General features: G+C 41.1%; 1 protein-coding gene and 1 non-coding gene across 6 annotated transcripts in view; one reads left to right on the forward strand and one right to left on the reverse strand.

Moving 5' to 3' along the window:
* The window catches only part of FAM114A1 (family with sequence similarity 114 member A1), a 114,194-nt gene that overhangs the window by 49,910 nt on the left and 40,168 nt on the right, over positions 1 to 24,116 (reverse strand). For 2 of the 5 annotated variants that reach the window (XM_058722855.1, XM_058722853.1), the window contains exons 2-3: positions 15,960 to 16,312; positions 5,494 to 5,581 (exon numbers count right to left, since the gene is read on the reverse strand). In XM_058722855.1, coding sequence (XP_058578838.1) covers positions 5,494 to 5,581; positions 15,960 to 16,304 — 433 coding nt within the window. In that variant the 5' untranslated portion in view covers positions 16,305 to 16,312. Of the gene's footprint in view, positions 1 to 5,493; positions 5,582 to 15,959; positions 16,313 to 16,795; positions 16,851 to 19,614; positions 19,720 to 24,116 lie in introns of those variants that run through there. The other 3 variants (XM_058722852.1, XM_058722856.1, XM_058722854.1) reach the window with 3 other exon arrangements.
* Positions 18,503 to 18,609, forward strand: LOC131508180 (U6 spliceosomal RNA). The gene has a single exon (XR_009259892.1). It is a non-coding gene; the product is annotated as a U6 spliceosomal RNA (small nuclear RNA).

Raw genomic sequence — 24,116 nt, forward strand, 5'->3', positions numbered from 1 at the left:
CAGGCCTCTCAGATGCTGGCGGGAAATCACATCTGGTTCTCACAGCATCGCTTTGAAATGATGATCAAAATCATTATTTTTTATATTTTCCTTTTTCATTCCGGCTTCGGCCTGGATCTCAAATGATAACAATTTTAATTTCATTTTATGAACTTGTCCAAAGACACGGGTGGCATGTGATCAAATCTTCTTAGAACATGACGACAGTGTAGCTGTGGATGGAGCTAATGTAAGAGTTATAGTCTCTCCAAAAATAATTGTTGGCTGAGAACTGTTTGATTTTATATCAAGTATTGGGAGGCCATTTTTTCTCATTTTCCCTTAACCTTGGGGTCAAAGTAGTGAGGCAAAAGACAAAATACGAAAATACAAAGTAGCAAAAAGTGAATCATTTTTTGCATTTTCCCATTTAGCATAGGGGTTATAAATATCTTTCTCCTTCTATATATAGTCATAGACTAACGAATCATCATATTCTGGAAGGTGGAAGGAATCAGAATTTCTTAAGTCCCCCCACCCATACTTTTCCAAATAAGGAATCTAATCCAAATAAGGTGCATGGTGTTGTAGTAAGTGACTGTCCTCTGAGATTACAAGTTAGTAACAGTCAGGACCAGGTCTCAGATCTTTATGATTCCTGGTCCAGCGCCCTTTCTAAGAGAGAACCACCTTCCAATGTTTCAATTCTCCAAGTACTCTCCTGCAAACTCTGAACAGTTCCAACTACTGTGACTGCAGTTTTTCAACAAGTGTAAGAAGTATTGGCTTCTGTTTCTAGTGCTCAATTGACAGCTCTGTGTTTTGTTACCAACTACGTGTTTTGCACTTCTGTGTCTGCAACCAGAATTACCCTGGGGGTAACATGAGCTTTCTGAGCAGGAGTCAATTTTCTTTCTTTACTTTCCACAGGCAATTTATAAACCTTCAAGAGCTCATCTACTGCTGGGAGTGCTCTGTTTTCCAATGTCTCTTTTCCTTGTGATAATAAACTATTAGTGCTACAAAGTCTTGGGTGGATATTATGCCGTACATAACAGAAGGTGTCCCTGACTTGCTTCTCTCATTCCCTAGGTAGCAGCTTAATAAAGACGACAATCCAGCATGGCACCCAGGACTTTTTAAACTTTACTCCAACCCTGTGTTTCAGCCTGTGAGCCAGGCTATGGCACTTCTCCATTTGTGGGACGCTTGTGATCCATATTATCTTTTGGGAGTCAATCTCCCAACTATCACCATTGCCTGTCTCCAGCCTTGGAACCCGTAACTTCAGCCCCCCACCCCCACCCCCTTATGCTACAAGTTTTAGTTCTCTATCACATCCATGGAGATACTTACCCAGTTTTAAAGTATGTACTGCTATTACTTTAGGTACTATTACTACACAGAGTCACAGCATATCTTGGCCAGAAATCTCCAAAATATGCCTTAGGAGTAACTTAGGGATGGTATTCAGTGTTATTGCTATTGCATTTATTCGGGGTGCGATGACCAGTGGTGATGGGCCAGTTTAGGCTCTACTCTTCTAAAAATAGTTCCAATTTATCTAATAGGATTCTAAGGAGAAGCATCAACATTTCAAAATTTGCTTGAGCTCCCTCATGTGCCTTTGGGCCATTGCTGGTTGCAAATGAGAAGAATGCCAAGATTTAAATGCTTCTAACAATTCCAGCATGTAGCTAGAGGCACAAAAAATACGAAGTTTCTGGACTTAGTGGTGTAAATGATGAGGATTTCAAACAGAAAAGGGAAATGTGGTAGGGTAGGGTAGGAAGGGCGAGATTCTGCTACCTGGTGTACACACCCTGGGTAATCCCCTCCCCTCTGAGCACAGCAGGGTCATCGTGAAAATGTTGGGCTTTCACTCCCATGGTTAGGTGACAGTTGTATGGCAAAGGTGAAGGGATTTTTCAGTTATAATTAAGGCCCTTAATCCATTGAATTTGAGTGTATCAAAGGAGATCATCCTGGGTGGGCCTGAGTTTTATCAGGTGAGCCTTTAAAAGGGACTAGGCCCTTCCTAACGGGAGAGATTTGAAGTGTGGGTGAGATTATCCTGTTGGCTTTGAAGAAGGCCCTGAAGGCAGCCTGGAGGAGCTGAGAGTGACCCTGGCCAATCCCCAGCAAGAAAATGGGGGTGTCAGCCCTACAACCTCAAGGAATCGAATTTTGCCCACAACTTGAACAACCTTGCAAGACGACCCTGACTATCAAATGAGAATGCAGCTAGCTGGCACAGCTGATTTCAGCCTGGTAAAGTCACTGAGCAGAGAACCCAGGAATCCCCGACCTGAACTCCTGACCCACGGAAACCGAGATAATTAAGATACATTGTTTTAAGCCTCTAAATTTGTGGTAATTTGGCATACAGCAATAGAAACAAATACAAGAGGTTATACTGAACTTCATTCCGCTATTTTATGGGGCAATGTGCAAATGCCAATCTCAGATGAACCATATCTCCACTAACCATAAAAGAGAAAGTGGCCACAGTGACGGGCATAGCGATCCTGCTGGTCCACAGCAGTTATATCTCTAGGCTTTCTTTTCTTTTTTTAAATTTTTTAATGTTTATTTCTGAGAGAGAGAGAGAGAGAGAGAGAGAGAGAGAGAGACACGGAGACAGAGTAAGTGCGGGGGGGGGGGGGGGGGGAGGGGCAGAGAGAGAAGAGACACAGAATCCGAAGCAGGCTCCAGGCTCTGAGCTGTCAGCATGGAGCCCGATGCGGGGCTTGAATTTACAGACCATGAGATCATGACCTGAGCCGAAGTCGGATGCTTAACCTATTGAGCCACCCAGGCGCCTCTAGGCTTTTTTAAATCAGTGTACAAAGCCAGGTGAGAACTACCAGAAATTTAAAGTGGTTGTAACATTAACAAGATCCAACATCTATTATCTTCATGGTGCCTTAGACACAGGGAAACTTCAAGAGTAACACCAAATACAAGCATAGGTTATAGATTAACACACTGACTTCAGGTCAAATTAAAAGATGAGTGCCTACCAGTATGGGGTGGGACCTGCCACAAGAATCACATCCTGCTTTTTAAGCAGTAAAGCCAGCATCGTCTACTGGTTACATATGAACTGGGCAACAAATCCCAGAGGCCTTGGAACATAGTCCACTGGACCACAGCTGCACTAGGCTATATATGTACAAAGGTCAGATTACGACAGGACACCTAAGAAGATAACGGAGTAGTAAGTTTAACAGGCTGGCGGTTGGTGGATAGAAAACTTCATATGGATCCAGTGAAGCACAAAGTCAAATGATCAGGTGTAGCCACTGATTGGTGAGAAACAATGACAGACTGAACTGGGGACAGAGCAGATTCAGGTAGGTGCTCTTTTGAGTGTACAAAAAACACCTGAACTGCTCCCCACAGGGCAGTTGATTTCAGTGTTTACTGTGGAAGGAACTTATATTTAAATTTTTAACAAGAAAGCAAATCCTTTGTCTATAATAGAACTTTTCAAAGCACCAAATTCATTATAAGCCAGGGCAGATGTGGACACCATTACCACTATTGGAAGCATCCCGGAGACTGTAATGTTTTATGACATAAACCATGAGGAGAGCTGTGTAATTTGGAAACCATATTATTTACTGTTCCACGATTTAACAAATGTCAACTTCTGGACTTCACATTTTTAGTTTTGGGGTCAGAAAGCATGTCATTCCTACATATTGTCAGTGGCAAGATCCACCTGAGAGCCACTAAAAGCTCAAATGTTTTCCCTAGGAAGCAAGATGGCTGCAGGTACCTGTCTTCACTCTCTTGAAGAGACTCTTTCCTGTTTGGAAAACCAAACAGGTTCCTCTACTTCAACTCGGTTGATTTTTCCACATGTGTATGTAGAATCCACAACATACCTGGCCCCTTAAATCAGCAACAGAAAAAAATCTGCTCTCCGGGCCCTCCCCAAAGGCCAACGTTTATTTGACCACCATCTCCTTCTTGCCAGAGTTCCCTGATATTCCAGACACGAAAAGAGAGGAATGAAGTCTATCTAATTCTTCCAGACAGTCTAAATTCTATCAAATTGGACAGCTGGCCCTTTAACTGGGACCATGGTCCATCACAGTGGGGCAAAAGACCTTGGACCTTTCTATCCCTCCTATCCAGTGAATTGGACCAGTTTATGGCCCATTACAAGATCCTTATAGCCATGGAGTACACCTTGAGAACACTTGACTTAGATGATCTGAAAGCCACATTACCTGCTGCTTCCCTGTCCTGCTCCTCATTTGCTCCACCTTCAAGATGAAATGCCTTTGCTAAATTATCTTAGACATGTTGCTGTTCTTCCTTCAGTTTTCATGAAAGATGCACATAAGAACTGGTCACACGAGGGGCACGTGGGTGGCCCAGTCGGTTGAGCGTCCAACTTCAGCTCAGGTCATGATCTCACAGTTCGTGGGTTCGAGCCCCACATCAGGCTCTGTGCTGACCGCTTGCTCAGAGCCTGGAGCCTGCTTCAGATTCTGTGTCTCCTTCTCTCTCTGCCCCTCCCCCGCTCACCCTTTGTCTCACTCTGTTTCTCAAAAATAAATAAATGTAAAAGAAAAAATTAAAAAAAAAGAATTGGTCAATGAAGAATACTTGCCAAACCTATGTTGATGAAGACACTGTCCATTATATTTTCTCTTTGTACACACAGAGCTGATACAAGAAATGTCTTCAAAAATTTAACACCAGGAAAATAAATTTATCTAGATAAACTAAGTTTTGGTTTATCATTCAATGAAAAATTGATAATCTACTGGCAGCCAAGAAGCTCAGAGTCAAGGTCAATGTTCAATTACAGTTAACTCTATCAGCCTTGGGATATTTACTCTATCCTTCATACCTGCATATTTTATTGAAATACCTCAAATCTTTTCACAGAGTAGGTTAGTTGTTTAAAACATTCTGGTGGGATGATAAGGACAAAACTTTAAGAATATATTATAAGAGCCCAAATCTTACATTTTAAGGGGCAATATAATATAGTGGTTAAATCTATACTACTAGGTTCAAATCTCAGCGCAGCTACTTTTGACTTTTTTTTTTTTAAGATTTTATTTTATTTTTTAAGTGGTTATTTATTTTTGAGAGAGAGAGAGACGGAGACAGAGTGCAAGTGGGGAAGGGTCAGAGAGAGAGGGAGACATAGAATCTGAAACAGGCTCCAGGCTCTGTGCTGTCAGCACAGAGCCCGACATCGGGGTGGAACAAACGAACCGTGAGATCATGACCTGAGCCGAAGTTGGACACATAACTGACTAAGCCACCCAGATGCCCCCCCAAAATACCTCTTTTGTAGGGTTATTCTGAGGAAAAAATGTATCAATATACATGAAGTACTTAGAGCTGCAAGCACTAAAAATGATTTGCTCTTATTATCTCATGGGCTAATGTTAAACTCTATCAGTACATGGTATGATCAAAATGTCAAATGCTATTATTAGGCTTCTGAACTTTATCCATTCAAATGCAACATATAATTCTTACCTACTGTGGCAGATGCTGATGAGAGCAGAGATTTGCCCCAGGAGCCCCAGCCTGCCCATCCCCCTCCATGTGATGGGGAATCCACAGCCTGGAGAAAAACAAATTAGCCCCAAGGTTAGCAATTCAGTACACGCATGAGTGAAAAAACACCCATTGGTTTGAAACAAAAAGAAAGTTAAAAAAAAATAACCATATCTCCCTGGCTTCGCATTTATAAGGGCCATAGCAGAATACACCGACCCACATTTCAATGCATCCTTTGGAACAAAATTGATTAGTAGTGGTGTTGGCTTCTGAGGGCTCTGCTTGAAGTAAGTTTGATGTTAACAAAGACCCAAATATCCCATTATCTGGAAGATAGGGATGAGGCTTGTGAGGGGGAAAACATTTACTATATTAGGGTGCAAAGTGATTTGAAAAAGTTTAAAACTTGGGCAACTTTTTTTTTTTTTTTTTTTTAACGTTTTATTTATTTTTGAGACAGGGGGAGACAGAGCATGAACAGGGGAGGGTCAGAGAGAGGGAGACACAGAATCTGAAACAGGCTCCAGGCTCTGAGCTGTCAGCACAGAGCCCGACGCGGGGCTCGAACTCACGGACCGCGAGATCATGACCTGAGCTGAAGTCAGACGCTTAACCGACTGAGCCACCCAGGCGCCCCAAAACTTGGGCAACTTTAACATAGGTAAGCAAATGTCCTCTTCCAGGTTAGAGGCAACTAACCTCTGGGGTGACAGGAGGGAGTTCTGAGGGATGACGGGCAAAGTGTCTAGAAGAGCACCAGTAAGCTGAGGGATGGGCAGCAGCAACAGCTAGCCTTTTGAGGTAGGTGCCGTTCGAGGTGTCCACTCCACTCACAGTGACCACTGTAACTATATCTCTCACTGTCCCCGGGCTCTGTGGATTTAACTTCTTCTGCCTAAGTATTTGGATTGAGATTGAGGGACTCTGGTTCAGCTTGAGCTGGCTGCTTGAATAGAAGATGAAAAGTCAGGCCGCATAGGGGACCATATTCTATCCATCATGGTGACTACAGATGAAGAGAAATCAGAGTGAGCAGATGAAGGAGATATGCGGAGAGAAGCTGTTGAATTCCTGACAGCTTCTCAGCCCCTGGTTCCTGTCCCTCTTCAAGGCCCTACTGCATTGCTATCTTTGGGTTCCATGAGATTCCTGCATAGTCAGTAAGTCTGTCCGTCTGTTTCTTTTTTAAATGTTTTGTTCACTGGTATATCCCCAGGGCCTGGAAGAGTACATGGCATACAATGAGTACTTAACACATTTATTTGTTGAATAAATGACTGAAGTTCACCCATTTTCTTCAATATCAAACACCATCCATCACTGTAGAATACTGGTCAAGAGGAGAGGTTATGGAATTAAATTGCTTGGGTTTGACTCCAGGCTCTCCCATTTTGGGCAAGTTATTCAAGTCTTTCAAGCTATCATTTATTCATTATGAAATGAAAGGTATGGTAGTGTAAGAACCATAAAGATAAGAGCCAATAAACTCACAGGATTATTGTGAATGTTAAAAGAAATAATTCATATAAAACTTTGAGCATAATGCCTGGCACATAATAAAAACTCCATCAATGTTAACTAGTGATCATCATCATCTACATTTTTAACACTAAGAAGCAAAAAAGCTTTGAAAGTTGGCTGACATTTATTTCTGCCTGGAAACAATGAGGAGCTTGTTAACATGAATGGAAATACTCAGGATTCATGACTGTCTGCTTTCATTTTTGGTGTCTACATTGATTTACTTCACTTTTGCAATGGAAGCCAGTGGCAATTTTATACCATCATGAAGACAGATGTAAGTTGGTGATTAATATCATTCTTTTACAGGACAAATCACTACCTATGTGATTAGGGAGAGTTAATACACTTAGGGGTGACAGCTTTTGACTCAGATTTATAATACTTAATATGCTCTGACAGCTGGTAATTGACTAGCAAATGAAAATAAATGTTAAATGAGTCTAGAATATTTTGCAGTATAAATGCTTCAATTGCTTTATTAATAAAGCTCCTTTGACATTGAGCTGTGACCTCGTGATCAGCTGCAAAGAAAATTTGTTATCAATGGCAAATACTCAAACGACTAAATGTGCACATTTGATATAAAAACCATATAAACTAAATGTTCAACATGAATTCTCATCTTGAGTATTGTCTCTGCTTTAAATGGCTTATGAGTCTATAAAGTAGGGGGCATGGATCTGCTCAGACCTTTCATTAAACAAATATGGTTATTTTAAAACTTTTTCTCACCTTCACCCCATGTAACCCTCACCTCCTTTAACAGACAGCTTTGGGGTGCCTGGTTGCTCAGTTGGTTAAGTCCAACTCTTGGTTTCAGTTCAAGTCATGATCTCAAGGTAGAGCTCCGTGTCAGGCTCCACGCTGACAGTATGAAGCTTGCTTGGGATTTCTCTTTCCCTCTCTCTCTCTCTGCCCCTCTCCCACACTTGTTCTCTCTCTCTCTCTCTCTCTCTCTCTCTCTCTCTTTCGCTCTCTCAAAATAAATAAATAAACTTAAAGCAAACAAACAGTCAGCTTCACATCCTAATTCACAGAGAACACAGAAGCCACCAGATGGAAACTCTCTTAACTTCCTGTTCCTGCTCATAAACTCTCAGAAGAATGACTTCATTTCAAGAGCAAAATCAGACTTGGCTTGATCAAGAGGGATACCCAAAACTCAACTGGAGATCATTAAAAAAATTTTTTTTTAATTTTTATTCACTTTTGAGAGACAGAGAGAGATAGAGCATGAGCAGGGGAGGGGCACAGAGAGAGGGGAGACACAGAATCCAAAGCAGGCTCCAGGCTCTGAGCTGTCAGCACAGAGCCCGATGCAGGGCTCGAACCCATGAACCATGAGACCGTGACCTGAGCTGAAGTCAGACGCTCAACCGACTGAGCCACCCAGGCACCCCTCAACTGGAGATCATTTAAACATCCACAGCTGTTGTGTGGTCCTAAGAATACAAAGAATGCAGGATTCCATCACGTTCAAAGTTCTTTAAGTAGAAAAGATATTTACATATCTGGTGTTCCATTTAAAGGTCCTTATCATTAAATAAAAAATACATTAATTTATTTTACGCTATCAAATTTACATGTATCATTAGACAGGAAAAAATGTACAAATATTAGAATTCCATTGAATTCAAAGGACTTTAACAATTAGATAGTAACATAGGTACCTGTTGTAAAGATCAAAGATCAACCTGGTTATCCTATGTCTTAAGTAAATCAAGAATTAGGTACTACACACAGCTTGCAACTGTGAGACCAAACCCTTTTTAAGTTTTGTTACTCATGACATAGCTGCTCTAAAAAGGGGCTCAGTGTGACATTCAGGGAAGATGTAAATTGCTCTGGATGCCTGAAGTTCTGTCAAAATATTTGCTTAAAAATGGCCTCAGTTATTTCCAGGTAATTTTTTTCCTTGGTGAGTATGCATAATTCAACTCTGAGAATGTTTAAAATTAAATATAGAAAGGTTTAAAGCATCAAAGTCATGCTATTAATATTTCTATGCATATTTGGTCTTTTCTGCACAATTGTTTAAAAAATTAGAGTGAAACTTTAAAAAGACAATTTAAAATGAATAATTGAATGATTAGACTTATGATTTTAATTGAAATCTTCCTAAGTTGATGCATAGTCTTGGCATCTAACAGGTCTTTAGGTCCAACCCATTATTTAATAGATTTATCGCACTTCCTATGCACTCAGCAAGGTTCTGAGTAGATAAATGAGGTACTTAAACAGAAAACAGAATACATTAAATTCATATAGACACAATTTAAAAATATTTGAACATATTTAAGTTGGTAAAAAGGACCAACCATTCATCAAAAGTCCCTTGAAAGTGTTCAATATTGCTAGACTTCCAAATAGAAAAAGATTCGTGAGACGAACATAAAGTCTAGGAAGAATTGCATTTTTGAATTTATAACCTTAATACATTGAACACTAATTGTTTAAAACTAAATTAAAAGCCTGAGTAGTCCTTTTTATGTACAAAATACACACCAGCCTACACCAAATACCCATCTAAATACAAATTCGACCTAACTGCACCCCCCACTCACAATTACTTCCTTCCCGTCTAGCATTATGGAAGCGATGTCTTCTCAGTTAAAATTATCACCTCCACATGAACACCGCTGGGCCTGGATAGGTTGGTCTTCCCTTCTCTCCTGGCTTTTCAACCTTTCTCTACCGCTACTTCCCATATTTAACCATGTACGTGCTTCCTCCGTCTCCAAACCTACAAATGAAAATCACAAGGACGGAAAGTTTCTCTCAAACTTATCTGGTTTCTGCCCCACATCTTGCTTCTTCACTTCTTACAAAAAGTGCCTACCTGCTGTATCTACCCCCCTCCATTACTCCACCTGCCACAGTATTCTCTCACAGCCACCATGCTTCATGAAACCATTCTCATCAATGCCACAATGGCTTTCTTGTGGCCAAAGTCATGGAGTCATTGCAGTCATTTTATTTCTTGACCTTTCACTAGCATCTGAAGCTTAACTACTTTGACCTTCTTAAAATGCTCTATACTCATGGCTTCCATGCCCTATCTTCTGACTCTTACTTTTTTGGGTCCATCTTTTATGATTTCAGTTTATGTTAGAAAGTCACCAAATGCATATTGTGATATTAGGGGGAATGCCTTAATTAAGTTACAATCCAAGTGCTTCCCGCATCCTAATAAAATATGCTGGAGTTCAGGGTGGTCAGCTGGCATCCTAATCATGAAAGCCATACTCCAGAGACATATATAATGAGCATTTCCATTATCTGTGTCTTTATTAACAGCTGATGCTTTGCTAATTAGCATACTGAATTGCAGAAGTGGGTTTTAACTGATGAACTATTTATTAAATAGCATTCTGAATATCTGAAAGGGGTTCTACATGGTGATATTAAAGGTATTCAAGGTTTACAAACGGTTACATTTATTTTAGGGCCTCTCTTTTTATTAATAGCACCTAAGAAAGGTTTTTGCCCTGTGCTAAATGGTGTTTTAGCTAGCTCTGAACATCAGGGAATTCTAGTTTTTGATGCCAGCTCTAAGGGAAGAAAACCCTGCCTCTAGAGTTCTAGGCATTTGTCTTAAGTGAAACTCATTCAGGGTGGTGGCCAAAGCACCTGAAAGGACAGAACGATGGGACATTCTCAAGTCTACATGAAAACAGTTCTCATGATCTGTTTTTAATTTTCTTATTAATTAATGTTCAATTTTAAAATGTCGGTGTGGTACAATGAGATCTGTGACTGATTTCCCTTATAGAATGTGATGGTAAGATCGTGAAGACAAGAGGTAACTCTCGCTGTCTCAACTACTTTACTGGCTACCACAACATATCAAAAAGAATCTAAGAGCCAAGTTGGCTTAGGGGCAGGAAACTTCCAGGGCCAACTCCTTGGCCTCTGTGTTTCTTTATTTACATATACCACTTAGATAATCTCACCCACTCCCATTTCTTAAATAACATCCAAATATTAATGGCTTCTAAATTTCTCTCCCGGGCTCCAGGGTGTTATAACCAACTGCCCACACAATACCTTCACTTGGATGTCCCATGGCATGTTCAATACTGAACTCACCATCTTCTCAATCTCACCCGATTCTTCAACTAGCTGTTTCCATGTCCTAGTATTAGTGGTTCCCAAACACTGGTCTACAGACTGCAAGAGTATCATTTGGAGGAACTTATTAAAAATACAGAGTCTTGGGGAGCCTGGGTGGCTCAGTTAAGCATCTGATTCTTGGTTTCAGCTCAGGTCATAATCCCAGAGTCATGGAATTGAGCCCCGTGTGGGGCTCTGTGCTGACGGTGCAGAGCCTGCTTGGGATTCTCTCTCTGCTCCTCCTTTTCTTTCTCAAACAAATAAAAAACATTTCTAAAATACAGTCTTAGCTTCCACTGTGATCTTTTGAATAAGAATCTCAGTGCAGAGCCAGGGAATCGGAATTTTTAACAAGCTCCCCAGGTTATTCCAATATACCACCAGATTTAGGAGGTACTGCCCTCTATGGCCAAATGGCACCAGCATCCACCAAAGCCAAAAACTGAGTGCCATCAGGTAGAGTGGTCTTCAAGGAGGAAATACTCAAAAACAAAACAAGAAAACAACAATGACAACAACAACAAAAACAGAAGCAAACTCTACTTATTTAAGTGGCAAAAATCTGCCATCTGTGAGTCTTGGTCTATGTTCTCTCTTCTTTGTTTCCCTTGACAGCAATTTTATGGCTCAAAATCTATTCTGTTTTTCCTTTCCTAGGGAGAGAACTAACCAGTGGTTGTCTATGTTTTCCTTTGCGAGTACCTTTAGTGGTAACATTAGAATTCTTTACTTTCATAATTGGACTTATGTATTGGCGTTGAACAGTAGAGATGACTTTTTTTCCCCACTCTGGGTAACACTTCTTGGTGTCAAGAACTTAGGGAAATTTGGTCTAGATTGGATCTTACAGGAGCTGATGGGCCAGTATCTAATAACTTCCCAGAAAATCTCTGGAAATAAATGTCACTCCTTTCCAGCACTTAAGAAAAACATCTCTAAATTGAGGCTGAAGACATCCCCACCTCCTGAAGACCGATTTAAGTGCCCCATCTAAGGCTTCCCTTGTGTCTGTCCTATCTAGTACCATAAGACATGCCATAATTACTTTTATACAACACTCCTTTCTCCAACTAGACTGTAGGCATCCCGAAGATAGTTGCACCACTCAGATTCCTAGGCACAACACGTGGTGTCATGGGGCTGGTAGAGGCCTTAGAGAGTCTAGTCTAATCTCCAATGTTCAAGTAAGTCTGGGAATCATCACTCATGGATGTTGTAGAGTGGATCCCGCAGGAAGTCTCAACTCAGTGACCTCTAGTCTGTACATCAGAATGGATGAGAAAAAGAAGTAGCATCAAAGACAGAGATGTCTTTTCTGAGTACATAAACTCAGTGGTGTGGTCCTTCAAAGCAGAGGTGCCAGCTAAGCAGCTGGCAGAACCACTGGCTTCTTCCTCTTCTCTTTGTCCCTCCTGGTCACACCACCCTACCTGCCGGGTTACAACCACTGGACTGACTCAGGCAAAGGTGAAGCTAATAATGGGGACTTTAAGGGGACTCAGACCCAAAATAACTATGCAGATACAAGTCACTTAAAGAAAAAATATATACACATCTGAGCATATTTTTGCAAAATCCAGTGTGTCCTAAAAGATACTGGTTTATACATTCTCAAAGGCTATTCTGCCAGGTTTGTTTTTTTTTTCTTCTGTTAAAAGTGTTATTTTCCTATAGAAGCTGTTTAAAGGGATAATGAGATTCTTTTAGGCTCAGATATGCCTGGGATAAGTCAGCTTTTTTCTTGGGTGTTTTCCTACTGGACCCGCCATTCCTCAAGGGACCTGTGTTCAAGATCCAAACAGCCAACTTGTAAATGAACTTTCGATTCAAGATTTTCTGCAAAATTAATTCTCTTCTGGATCAACAGAAAAATAGTTGTTTTCATCATTGCTAAGGATTTCTTTTAATAAGTATCCAACAAGGGCAATAAAATAGCAAATGAACAATGCTTGAAGACAAGACACAAAAGTGACTTCCAATTTTAATTTAAAAGAATAGGTTACCAAGAGAGGTAGTTGAACCACCCACCCCCTCTCTGGGTAATCCTTAGAAAGAGACTAAATTTGCACCTACTTAGAAGGGTTTATATATGACCTTGGTGGAAGAAATACCCTCTTTCCTCAAGGCCCTTCCACCAGCCATATCGGCTTTCTACCTTCTTAGAACAAACATACTGATGGGCATTCCTCCCACATCTTGGTTTCACTGAGCTTTCGGTGCAATGCCAAACACATACACCCAGAGCCACAGGCCCAACCTGGCCGGCCAATATTTGCACTTCCATCCAGATACTTTTGTGATGCTTCATTATGAAGAAATGCTCTCCTTTCCAAGTCCTTGAAAACTATCAGTGTCGTGTAGGGAAAGGAGGGCAATACCTGTCTACTAATTGGCTCTAACCCTGTGGCATGAAGGAGGTTTACAAAGTGCTTTCAAAAGCAGTGTGCTCAAAAAATTAAGAAGGGGGATAGGATAGGTAGGAGCATGCTGACTTTTTTTTGCTCTAGTTTTATTAGCAGTCTTGTTATCATTATTAGAAGTCTGAAATTGGAATGTATAATCTATCCATTAGGAACATATATACTTTGAATTAGTGGAGCTAGTATAGTTTCTTTAGGTCAGGTCAGGTCATAATGGTACAGAAAATATGGTTTTCTTAATGTACAAAGATACTTATTAACAGTTGCTTTTATAATAAAAATTGAGAACCAATGTTTCCCACAATAGAAAGCATGCAGGGAAAACAGTCTCCAGAGTCAGGCATATGGGTATATATAGGTATAGGATTTTAAAATATATATCCAACTGGCTCTATTCCTCTGGAGAACCCAGACTAATACGGACCCTGGCATCAGCATTTTTAAATGTTTATTTATTTTTGAGAGAGAGGCAAAGTGCGAGTGGGGGAGGGGCAGAGAGAGAGGGAGACACAGAATCTGAAGCAGGGTCCACACTCCAAGCTGTTAGCACAGAGCCTAACGCGAGGCTCCAACTCAGAAACTGTGAGATCATGACCTGAACTGAAGTTGGATGCTTAACCTACTGAGCCACCTAGGTGCCCCAAGCATTTTTTTAAAACATTTCCCAGTGGTAGGGGCGCCTGGGTGGCTCAGTTGGTTAAGCATCCGACTTTGGCTCAGGTCATGATCTCACGGTCCGTGAGTTCGAGCCCCACGTCGGGCTCTGTGCTGACAGCTCAGAGCCTGGAGCCTGTTTCCGATTCTGTGTCTCCCTTTCTCTGACCCTCCCCCGTTCATGCTCTGTCTCTCACTGTCTCAAAAATAAATAAACGTGAAAAAAAATTATAAATAAATAAATAAATAAATAAATAAATAAATAAATAAATAAAACATTTCCCAGTGGTTGAAATGTTCAACTAGAGTTGAGAGCCTCTGGTCTAGGAGTGCTTAATCCCTTAGGGGGTCCATGGTGGCTCTGAAGTCTGTGAACTTGGAACTCACAAACACAATTTTCCTTGTATGTGTACCATATCTCATAAAAACTCTCAGCTGGTCCTCAGATCCCTTCCATGACATCCCTACAAAACTACTGTTTGCTTTTGTGTAAACATCTCCAGACGTGGGAAACCCCCTCCTCCCTGAGGAAGTCCATCTCATTTTAGAACAGTTCTAAAAGTCAAACCCTTTGAAGAAGCAGAGGCACAAGAAGCCTGATATTGAATAAAAGAATCACAAAATATTAGTCAGAAGTATACCTAGTGCTCTTCATGTGCAACTTCTTCATTTTATAGAGGGAAAAACTGAGGCACAGAGAAATTAGGTATCTTGCTCAAGTTAATAGTGTTAATGATAGGTTCAAGAGGGAATGCCCAGCACTGGTTCTCTGTTTAGTTTCTCCCCTTCATTGCATGTAGTAGTGTCCCTTCAAGGACAGACACGGAGGTGGTCTCTGGTGGCATACTTCAGATGAGCAGGGCTGGGGCCTGGTTGAGGAAAACCGTTATTCCCCCCGCCCCCCATCCTGTACCATCACTGTGGAAAGCACAGGACTGGAGGGGAGTGGCCTGTCTCCCTCTTTCATGCTGGGAGCCTCTCCATCCCCACCAGTCCCCACGTGGATGAAGGTAAAAATGCCAAGAAAATCCAGCTCGTTGGTCATACTGACATTGTACAAGGTACCAATTTGGAGACACTGGTCTATCTTAATCCCTCAAAAGACAGATGTGGACACTGAAGGGAAGGGGCAATGAACATGCTCTGCCTCTGGTCCTTTGGAAGGTGGTATAGCTGATGATCAAATAGTGATCTGAATGTTTAAGATCCCACACTAGATCTGTAAATATGTGTTAAAATTTAAGTGGTATTAAAGAAACACTGACTTCTTTAGGGTGGAATCAGGCTTGTTAATAACTTGGACTCTTAATGTCCAATATTTCAATATCTTCCATTTATTACCAAGTAGCTTAATATCTCACTAAGCTGCCTCCTGATTGCCTCATCTATAAATTAAGGTTAATAATATCCATCTCAAAACCTCAAAGAACTGTCGTATGGAGTGAATTACCTGACCCGAAAGTGGCTAGTCGGGTTCCTGGCATAATGATGTGTCCAGTCATTGGTGGCTGTTATTAGTATTACTATAATCATCAAAATGCAAATAACATAATGACCAATTATTCTCATGTATGCCTTTTCTCACCACCCAACACACTTTTGATGACAGAGGTGATGCCACAGTATATTCTGAATCCCCAACCCCCACCCACGGAGCTGGGCACAAATCTGTGCCCACGGTAGGCGTCGATAAGAACTCAGGTTGAACCGAATCGAATGAACCGCTCCTACCGGATTACTCTGCTCTTTCAGGGGTATTTCAGATCCAGGTTCTGCCTCGAGGCTGACGGAGTCAATGCATTCAGCAAGCGCATCCTCAGTCACTTCTCCATTGGGGGGATGCTGCGTGGCACTGGGGTGTTGGGGCTCAGGGTGCTGAGTGCTTGCAGTCTCTGCGCACTGAATGGTTGCATTTTCATGCCCATCTCCTGTGGCGTCAGCTGGTGTTGGCTCATTTGGAATCGTAGCTGAATCACAGTGTGCTTCTGTCTCTTTGGGTAAAAACTTGCTATTGGGCATCTTGGTAATTTCTGCTTTGTCTCCAGTGGCTGAGGTGTCACCGGCATCGTCAGACATTTTAATATCTGTCAACATGATTACAAATACTTTCTGCTTTAATCGGAATTGCTAAACTTTATTCAAAGCCCCCAATAATTAAATCTGGTAGGAGTAAACTTTCTTCTACCAATAAGAAACTTTACATAACCTTGGAGTAGGCTGTAAAATGGCCCCCACAGGTTATCTACGTCCTGTTCCTTGGACCCTGTGAATGTTACCCTACACAGCAAAAGGGATTTCACATATATGGCTAAATTAAGGATCTTGAAATGGAGATTATCCTGGGTTATTTGGATGGGTCCTAAATGAAACCATAAGTGTCCTCCAAGAGAGGCAGAAGGAAATATGATTACAGAGAGGAAAAGGTGAGGAGAGAGCAGGAGCAGAGATTGGGGTGATCAAGACGAAGGAGGGGCCGTGAGCCAGGCCAAATATGGGCGGCCACCAGAAGCTGAAAAAGTCAAGGAAACCTTTCTCCCCTCAGAGATGCCAGAAGAAACCAGGCTTACCAACACCTTGACTTTAGCCCAGTGAAAACCAGTTTGGGACTTCTGACCTCCAGAACTGTAATAGAATAAATCTGTGTTGTTATAAGCCACTAAGTTTGTTGCAATTTGTTACAGCAGCAATAGGAAACTAATGCAACCGTGCAATGCTATCTCTAAACTTTCATGGATCTTGTACCTGGTATGCAGGGATATGTATATGGGAACTATGAGTATTATCTGTGTCTGTGAAATTACTTAATATCACTGTATTAATTACAATCACAGCAATAATGAGAATAAGCATAGAAAATACCTGAGAGCTGATCAAAAATGACTTGACATTTAGCTTTGTGATGTCATCAGAGATTCACATTGAGAAAGCAACATATACACATAAGTGTGCTTTGTTGGACACCAGCTGGTGAAGGCCTGGGTTCTGCTGGACAATAGTTGACACAGGGAAACGCAGGATGAATTGGAAGGGAAAGAAGTAAGGTATTAAGTCAAATGAGGAATGTCACTATTATGAAATTACCTACAAAGCAGAAAACTCTTTACCAAGTTTGCAAGCTAGTGTGTCATGTAGAACAGCACCGTTCAACAGAACTCTTAAATGATTTAATTTTATATTTTACATAGGCATGTGTGGCTAGTGGCTACCTTACTGGACAGTACAGATCTAAAAGGCTAGCTCAAGATGATAATTTTCATTTTTTAAAAAAATTAACAAATTTTTATTTGAGAGAGAGAGAGAGAGAGAGAGAGAGAGAGAGAGGACAGGGGAGAGGGGTAGAGGGAGAGAGAGAATCTCAAGCAGGCTCCATGCTCAGCATGGGGCCTGACATGGGGCTCAATCCCACAAGCCTGGGATCATGACCTAAGCTGAAATCAAGAGTCAGACGCTCGTGGGAGGGGGGATGAGCTAAATGGGTAAGGGGCACTAAGGAATCTACTCCTGAAATCATTGTTGCACTATATGCTAACTAATTTGGATGTAAATTAAAAAAATAAAAAAATAAAATAACGGTGAAAAAAAAAAAAGAGCCACTCAACCAACTGAGCCACCCAGTTGCCCCAAGATGATAATTTTCTTAGGCCAAAATGAAAACACAGAGTTCTCACTACACCAGAAGTCAAGTCTCAGTCAAATCAGTGAGTATTTTTGTCGACCTCGGTGTTTACCAATTGGTCAAACCTCAAGTTGTCACGAAAGCCACAGTATGTAAGAAACCACTTAACATACTGGCCAAATGGAGGTACGGGCTTAGGATCATGTGCACATGTAGCCCTCTTGTCCCCTCACATAGCCATTCCCCAAGGTTGTCTGGCTGTTACCTTTTCTTGTACTACATTCTCTCCCTTGGTGAATCACATTCCTTTCTCACAGTTTCACACACCACTCTTATGTCGTGAGTTTCAAATATCTACCTCATTCCATCGAGATGGAAAGTAATTTAGTGGCTTCCAGGGACAGAAGGGAAGGGGAATGAGGAGGGAATGACTGCTAATGGGTATGGATTTCTTTTGTCCACAAGGAAAATGTTCTAAAATTAGATCGTGGTAATGGCCGTACAACTGTGTGAATATATGAAGACCACTGAACTTTCAAATTCCTTTGAGTGAATTTTGTGGTAGGTGAATTATATCTCAATATATTAATGATATATATAATACATATAACCTATTGTGTTACATGTTAATAACGCTGTTAATAAAAAAAAAATTCTAGCGCTCGCTTCGGCAGCACATGTACTAAAATTGGAACAATACGGAGAAGATTAGGACGGCCCCTGCGCAATGGTGACACGCAAATTCATGAAGCTTCCATATTTTTAAGAAGATGTGGTTCATATATACAATGGAACACTACTTAGCAATGAGAAAGAATGAAATCCTGCCATTTGCAGCAACATGGCTGGAACTGGAAGGTATTATGCTGAGTGAAAATAAGTCAGTCAGAGAAGGACAGATAGCATATGTTTTCACTCATGTGGATCTTGAGAAACTTAACAGAAAGACATGGGGGAAAGAAAGGGGGAAAAATAGTTACAAACAGAGAGGGAGAGAGGCAAACAAAAAGAGACTCTTAAATACACAGAACAAACTGAGGGTTGATGGGGGGGGTAGGGGAGAGGGGAAAGTGGGTAATGGACACTGAGGAAGGCACTTGTTGGGATGAGCACTGGGTGTTGTATGGAAGCCAATTTGACAACAAATTATATTCATAAAAAAAAAATTCTACTTCTGGATAAGTAGTTCTAATGGGCAGCTGGACAACTGTTCCCATCCAAAAGGAAACCTGTGGTCTTACTGTTAATACTAGTTCTTCCTGTTGACTTTTGTGTTCCTTTTAATGGTGCCTAGATTTTCCCTATAACCTAAGCTTAAAACCTCAGCGCTGTCATTAACTAAACCTTCACTCTCTCAAGAATATGTAATATCGATACCTATCATTATTGAGCGCCTATTAAGCCTAGGCTCCTTACATGTATTCTCTCCTGTGAGTTAGATATTATGAGCTCTATTTTACAGATGAGGCAACTGAGGCTCAGAAGTCACACTTTCAGTGACATATTTGAGATTTGAACCATGTCAGAGCCCAACTGCAGTGCCACCAGCCTCTTCTCTCCCAGTGCCCAAATCCTAGAGGCTCTTTATTCAGAATTTATGCCTTTTATTTTATTTTTACTTCTATTCACTGCCACCACTCTAGATCAGGGTCTCATTATGGTTCATGTTGATGACTTCAACATTGGACTCAGATCTCTACTGTCACTCTCCCTTTCGCTTCCCCATCCCTCACCCTCCTGTTCATACATCCTTAGGGGTTTCCCACTTACTATTGGGAGGAGGTGAGAAGCTTCAGCTGGCATCCAAGCACCTCTGTACTCTGTTCCCACTGTGTGTATCTCCCACCATTCCCTTCCAAAACCTGGACCAAGACAATGTAAGTATCCATGCAATGCCTGACATTCACAAAAGACCCTCATGTGGCTGTTGGTTCAATACGTTGTCTTAACACATTCAAGACCCAGTTAAGTACTGCCTCCATTCTTTGTTCTTCCCAACTGGATAGAATTTTTCTTCCTCTGAACTGCCAGAGTGCTTTGCATCTGCCTCACCTTGGACAGTTATACTTGCCTTTGGTTTAGAGTCGCTTGAGTGTTTTCCTATCACAGTATATTGTAAATTCTATGAACACAAGGAGCTCCCGTGTTTTGTTTTCAGATTTTATGCAGCACTTAACATGGTTGTTTGAACCTAGTGGGAAGCTCAACAAATATGAGTGTTGTTTGATGAATATTTTCAGAGACTTGAGATTAAAATGTAATTTGAATTTGTGTTTTTGTATTTTGGGGGCAAATACCCGGTAGTACGATAACTAGATTGAAGGTGTACCCCTATGTTTATAGCAGCATTATTTACAATAGCCAAACCAAGAAAGCAGTCCAAGTGTCCATCAGTAGATTTATGGATAAAGAAGATGTGGCATATATATACTTACATAACTCAACCCCCCAAAAAGAATGAAATCTTGTCACTTGCAACAACTACCTGGATAGAGCTACAGAGTATGATGCTAAGCGAAATAAGTCAGTCAGATAAAGACAAATACTGTATGATTTCACTCACATGTGGAATTTAGGAAACAAACCAAACAAGCAAAGAAAAAAAGAGAGTGAGAGAGACAAACCAAGAAACAGACTCTAGAGAACTGATGATACCAGAAGGGAGGTGGATGGGGGACGGGTTAAAAAGGTGATAGGGATTAAGGAGGGCACTGGCCATGATGAGCACCAGTGATGTATGGAATTGTTGAATCACTATATTGTATACCTGAAACTAATATAACTCTGGATGTTAACAATATTGGAATTAAAATTTTTTATTTATTTATATTTTTTACTATTTAAAAAAAATTTAATGTTTATTTATTTTTGAGAGAGACAGAGACAGAGTGAGAATGGATTAATGGCAGAGAGAAAGGGAGACACAGAATCCAAAGCAGGCTCCAGGCTCCGCACAGAGCCTGATGTGGGGTTCGAACTCACCCGTGAGATCATGACCTGAGCCGAAGTCGGACGCTCAACCGGCTGAGCCACCCACACGCCCCTAAAGTTTTTTTAAATGTAATTTGAAATGAAAGCAAACAGAAAATGCCTTTACCCCATTTACTACTCAAGAGCTATCTTACAGCTAATGGTTCCAAATGATCCATATTGTCTTTCTTTTGTTCCTTAACCTCCAGGTTAACTAAGTTAGAATGTTTTCTTTTATTTTTCTAAAGTTTATTTATTTATTTTTAGAAACAGTGCAAGCAAGTGAGGGGCAAAGAGAGAGACAGAATCCCAAGCAGGCTCTGCACCACCAACATGGAGCTTGACCACCGGCTGGAACCCACGAACCACGAGATCATGATCTGAGCCAAAATCAAGAATCAGACACTTAACCAACTGAGCCACCCAGATGCCCCTAGAAGGTCTCCTTTTAAATAAAAATCCTTGGATTCAGTAATAACACTCCTATAAACAAGTCTATAGGTGGGAATAGCAAAAAAAAAAAAAAATGCATACTTCCCTTTAGCTGGTATATAAAGTTTAGGATATTTAAGGTTGGAGATAGTGTGTCAATGACTAGGCCAATGCCTAGTTGAAATCATAAAGAATGAAACAAGGCCACTGCCCAGAAAAGGCAGTTGCTGTGGCTCGTGGGAGGAAGGCAGAACTGAGTGATGGTACTTGAAAAGCTGCTGTCCTTTTGTAAACAAATAAAATCTTCTTGAAAATCTCAGAGTCAGGACTGGGTTAGGGCTGGGGGTTGGCAAACTATAGCCTGCTGGCCAGATTGTGCCCTCCGCCTGTTCTGGTAAATCAAATTTTATGGGGACACAGATATGTTCATTTGTTTACGTACTGTCTGTGGCTTCTCTAGCACTACAACAGCTGAGTTGAGTAGCTGAGACCATATGGCCCATAAAGTCGCAAAGCCTAAAATATTTACTATCTGGCCTTTTACAAAAATGTTTGCTGACCCATGGTCTAGAACATTGCTTGGTTTCCATGATCTAGAAATTTTTGTTTTAATTTGTCCTATCCTTGCCTGGGTCCTAGGGGCATTAGGAGAATGGCCCTGTGAATAAATGATGCTTCAACATCACTTTTGTTCCCATTTTTTATTCATCAATAGCTGGCCATAGACACTGTCTGATATTTTCATTTCTTTGTAAGGTAATTTGAAAATCCTTATTATTAATCTGGATTATTAAGGCACTCCAAACTATTTCACTTTTCTATAAACAGGGATGTAAGGATAAACCTGGCTATAATAAATGTTCATGGGCAAATAAAAAGTTTTTGTTGTTGTTGTTGTTGTTGATTCTGTTTTGCCCTAAATGTGTTGCAGTGCTGTTCGTAATGTACTCTAAAATACCTCTGCATATATCGTGTGACATGCATGCAGGTTTGCTGCAATTTACAGCCTAGGGGTGGCTGGTTAACACTGAAGTGCCCTATTCAGGAATGTCCTCTCCAGAAGACTTTAGTTAGCATTCAAAATCTGTAATTGGGTGTCCACTTCTAGAGACGGTTTAACCATCATCCCCTTTAATCAGAACCCCAGGATGTGCTAATTAGCACAAGGGATATTAGAAGCCATTTTTCACCAGTGAAACAGAAGATGCCTGAGATATGTGGATTGGCAAATAATAACATACAGGTGCAATCCGCCCTTCTATTACCAGGGCATAAGATTCTATTGGGTTCAGCAGTTTAGTGGTCTTTGAGAGAGAGATCTTCTAGTTATGCTTTTCGGGAGAACCCCAAAACCTGACTGGGTTAGCTGAGTCCTGCCTGTAGAGCAGTCCATGCCAGAGGCCTTAAAGGTCAGAGAGCTTGGACTTCATCAAGCTTCTCAGAACAAGCTGATGGCCAAATTGCCTTAGGTCAATTGTAGAAAAACTGCAGAGACAGAAACCTCTCTTCCCTGGAGCTGCTCTGCATTCCACCAGCTACAGGAAGCCATTCCTTCAGAAATGCCCCAAATTAGCTATAAGGTATTGAACCCATACTGTTTAAAATATTTATGGACAACTTACAAGTTTCAAAAAGACTGTATTTTTACATCCATTTAGAGTCAAAATGGTCACCATAATATTTACCCTACTTTAACTTCTTTTCTTAATGTTTATTTATTTTGAGAGAGAGAGAGAGAGAGAGAGAGAGCGCATGTGTAAGCAGGGGAGGGGCAGAGAGGAAGAAAGAGAATCCCAAGCAGGCTCCCCACTCTGAGCGCAGAGCCAATGCAGGGCTCAAACTTACGAACCGAGAGATCATGATCCAAGCTGAAATCAAGAGTCAGATGCTTAACTGACTGAGCCACCCAGGCGCCCTTTAACTTCTAATTGTATGTATCTTTAATCTATATTGACTTCTGCCTGTTACAGGTCTGTATTTTCTCTAAACCAGAGCCAAAACCAAAAATTGGTTTCATTTGTTTGTTCTGATAGACCTTTGTCTACTCTGGGTGTTATGATAGGAGAGATGAAATCAGTTTTAACACTGTGCCCTCTTATCTGAGGCCATTAGAAACTGTTGTGTTTTAAATAGAAAGCTGTGTCTGCACAGTGACTGTCAGAGTGCACCAGGACCACAGCTGTGATACGCACTGTGTTTCCTAGGACAGTCCCCATGTCGGCCTGGGGGCCCCAGAAGCAATCAGACTTATAAATCTCTCCTGATTTATGGTTTGGAACATTGATCACTGCAGCCATGTCTTGTGGCTTTGATGCTAGCGAAACTGAACCCAGAGAAACAAGGAGGCTTCTTTAGAACACTTCAAGGAGAGGAAGAGTGGCATATAAAGGAGCCTTTGTAGGCTGGGAATAAGTTAGTTTTTCATGAGTAAATTCATTCATCACCTAAAATGCTCCCAGAACTATGCTAGGTATTGGAGCAGCAACATCATAGGCTCCAAAAATAAGTTTAAAGTGGAAGCCATGACTACTATCCTTCAGAAAATGAATAATCTGTTTTCATTTTATTCCTGGTCAATGAAGGTCCAGGAAACAACTTCAGCTAACATGAAATGGGTAAATGATGACAAAAAACGGCACATCCAATAAGGGAATGATGTGCCCGAATTAGACTGACCTTGTGCAAGGGAGAACCTTGGAAATGGTTTTGCTATGGTTACTCAGGCATGATAGGATCAGAGTATGTGCAAATGCCCAGTATCAGGAAGGAATTCTAGATAATCAGGATGAATGTGTGGCTGGGCTAGGAGGCAGCATGGAGGAATAGTGGGGGGAGAGAGAAACAGTATTCTGAGGTGGAAAGAGCATGCC

This window comes from Neofelis nebulosa, chromosome 3, assembly GCF_028018385.1.
Source record: "Neofelis nebulosa isolate mNeoNeb1 chromosome 3, mNeoNeb1.pri, whole genome shotgun sequence".
Classification (NCBI taxonomy): domain Eukaryota; kingdom Metazoa; phylum Chordata; class Mammalia; order Carnivora; family Felidae; genus Neofelis; species Neofelis nebulosa.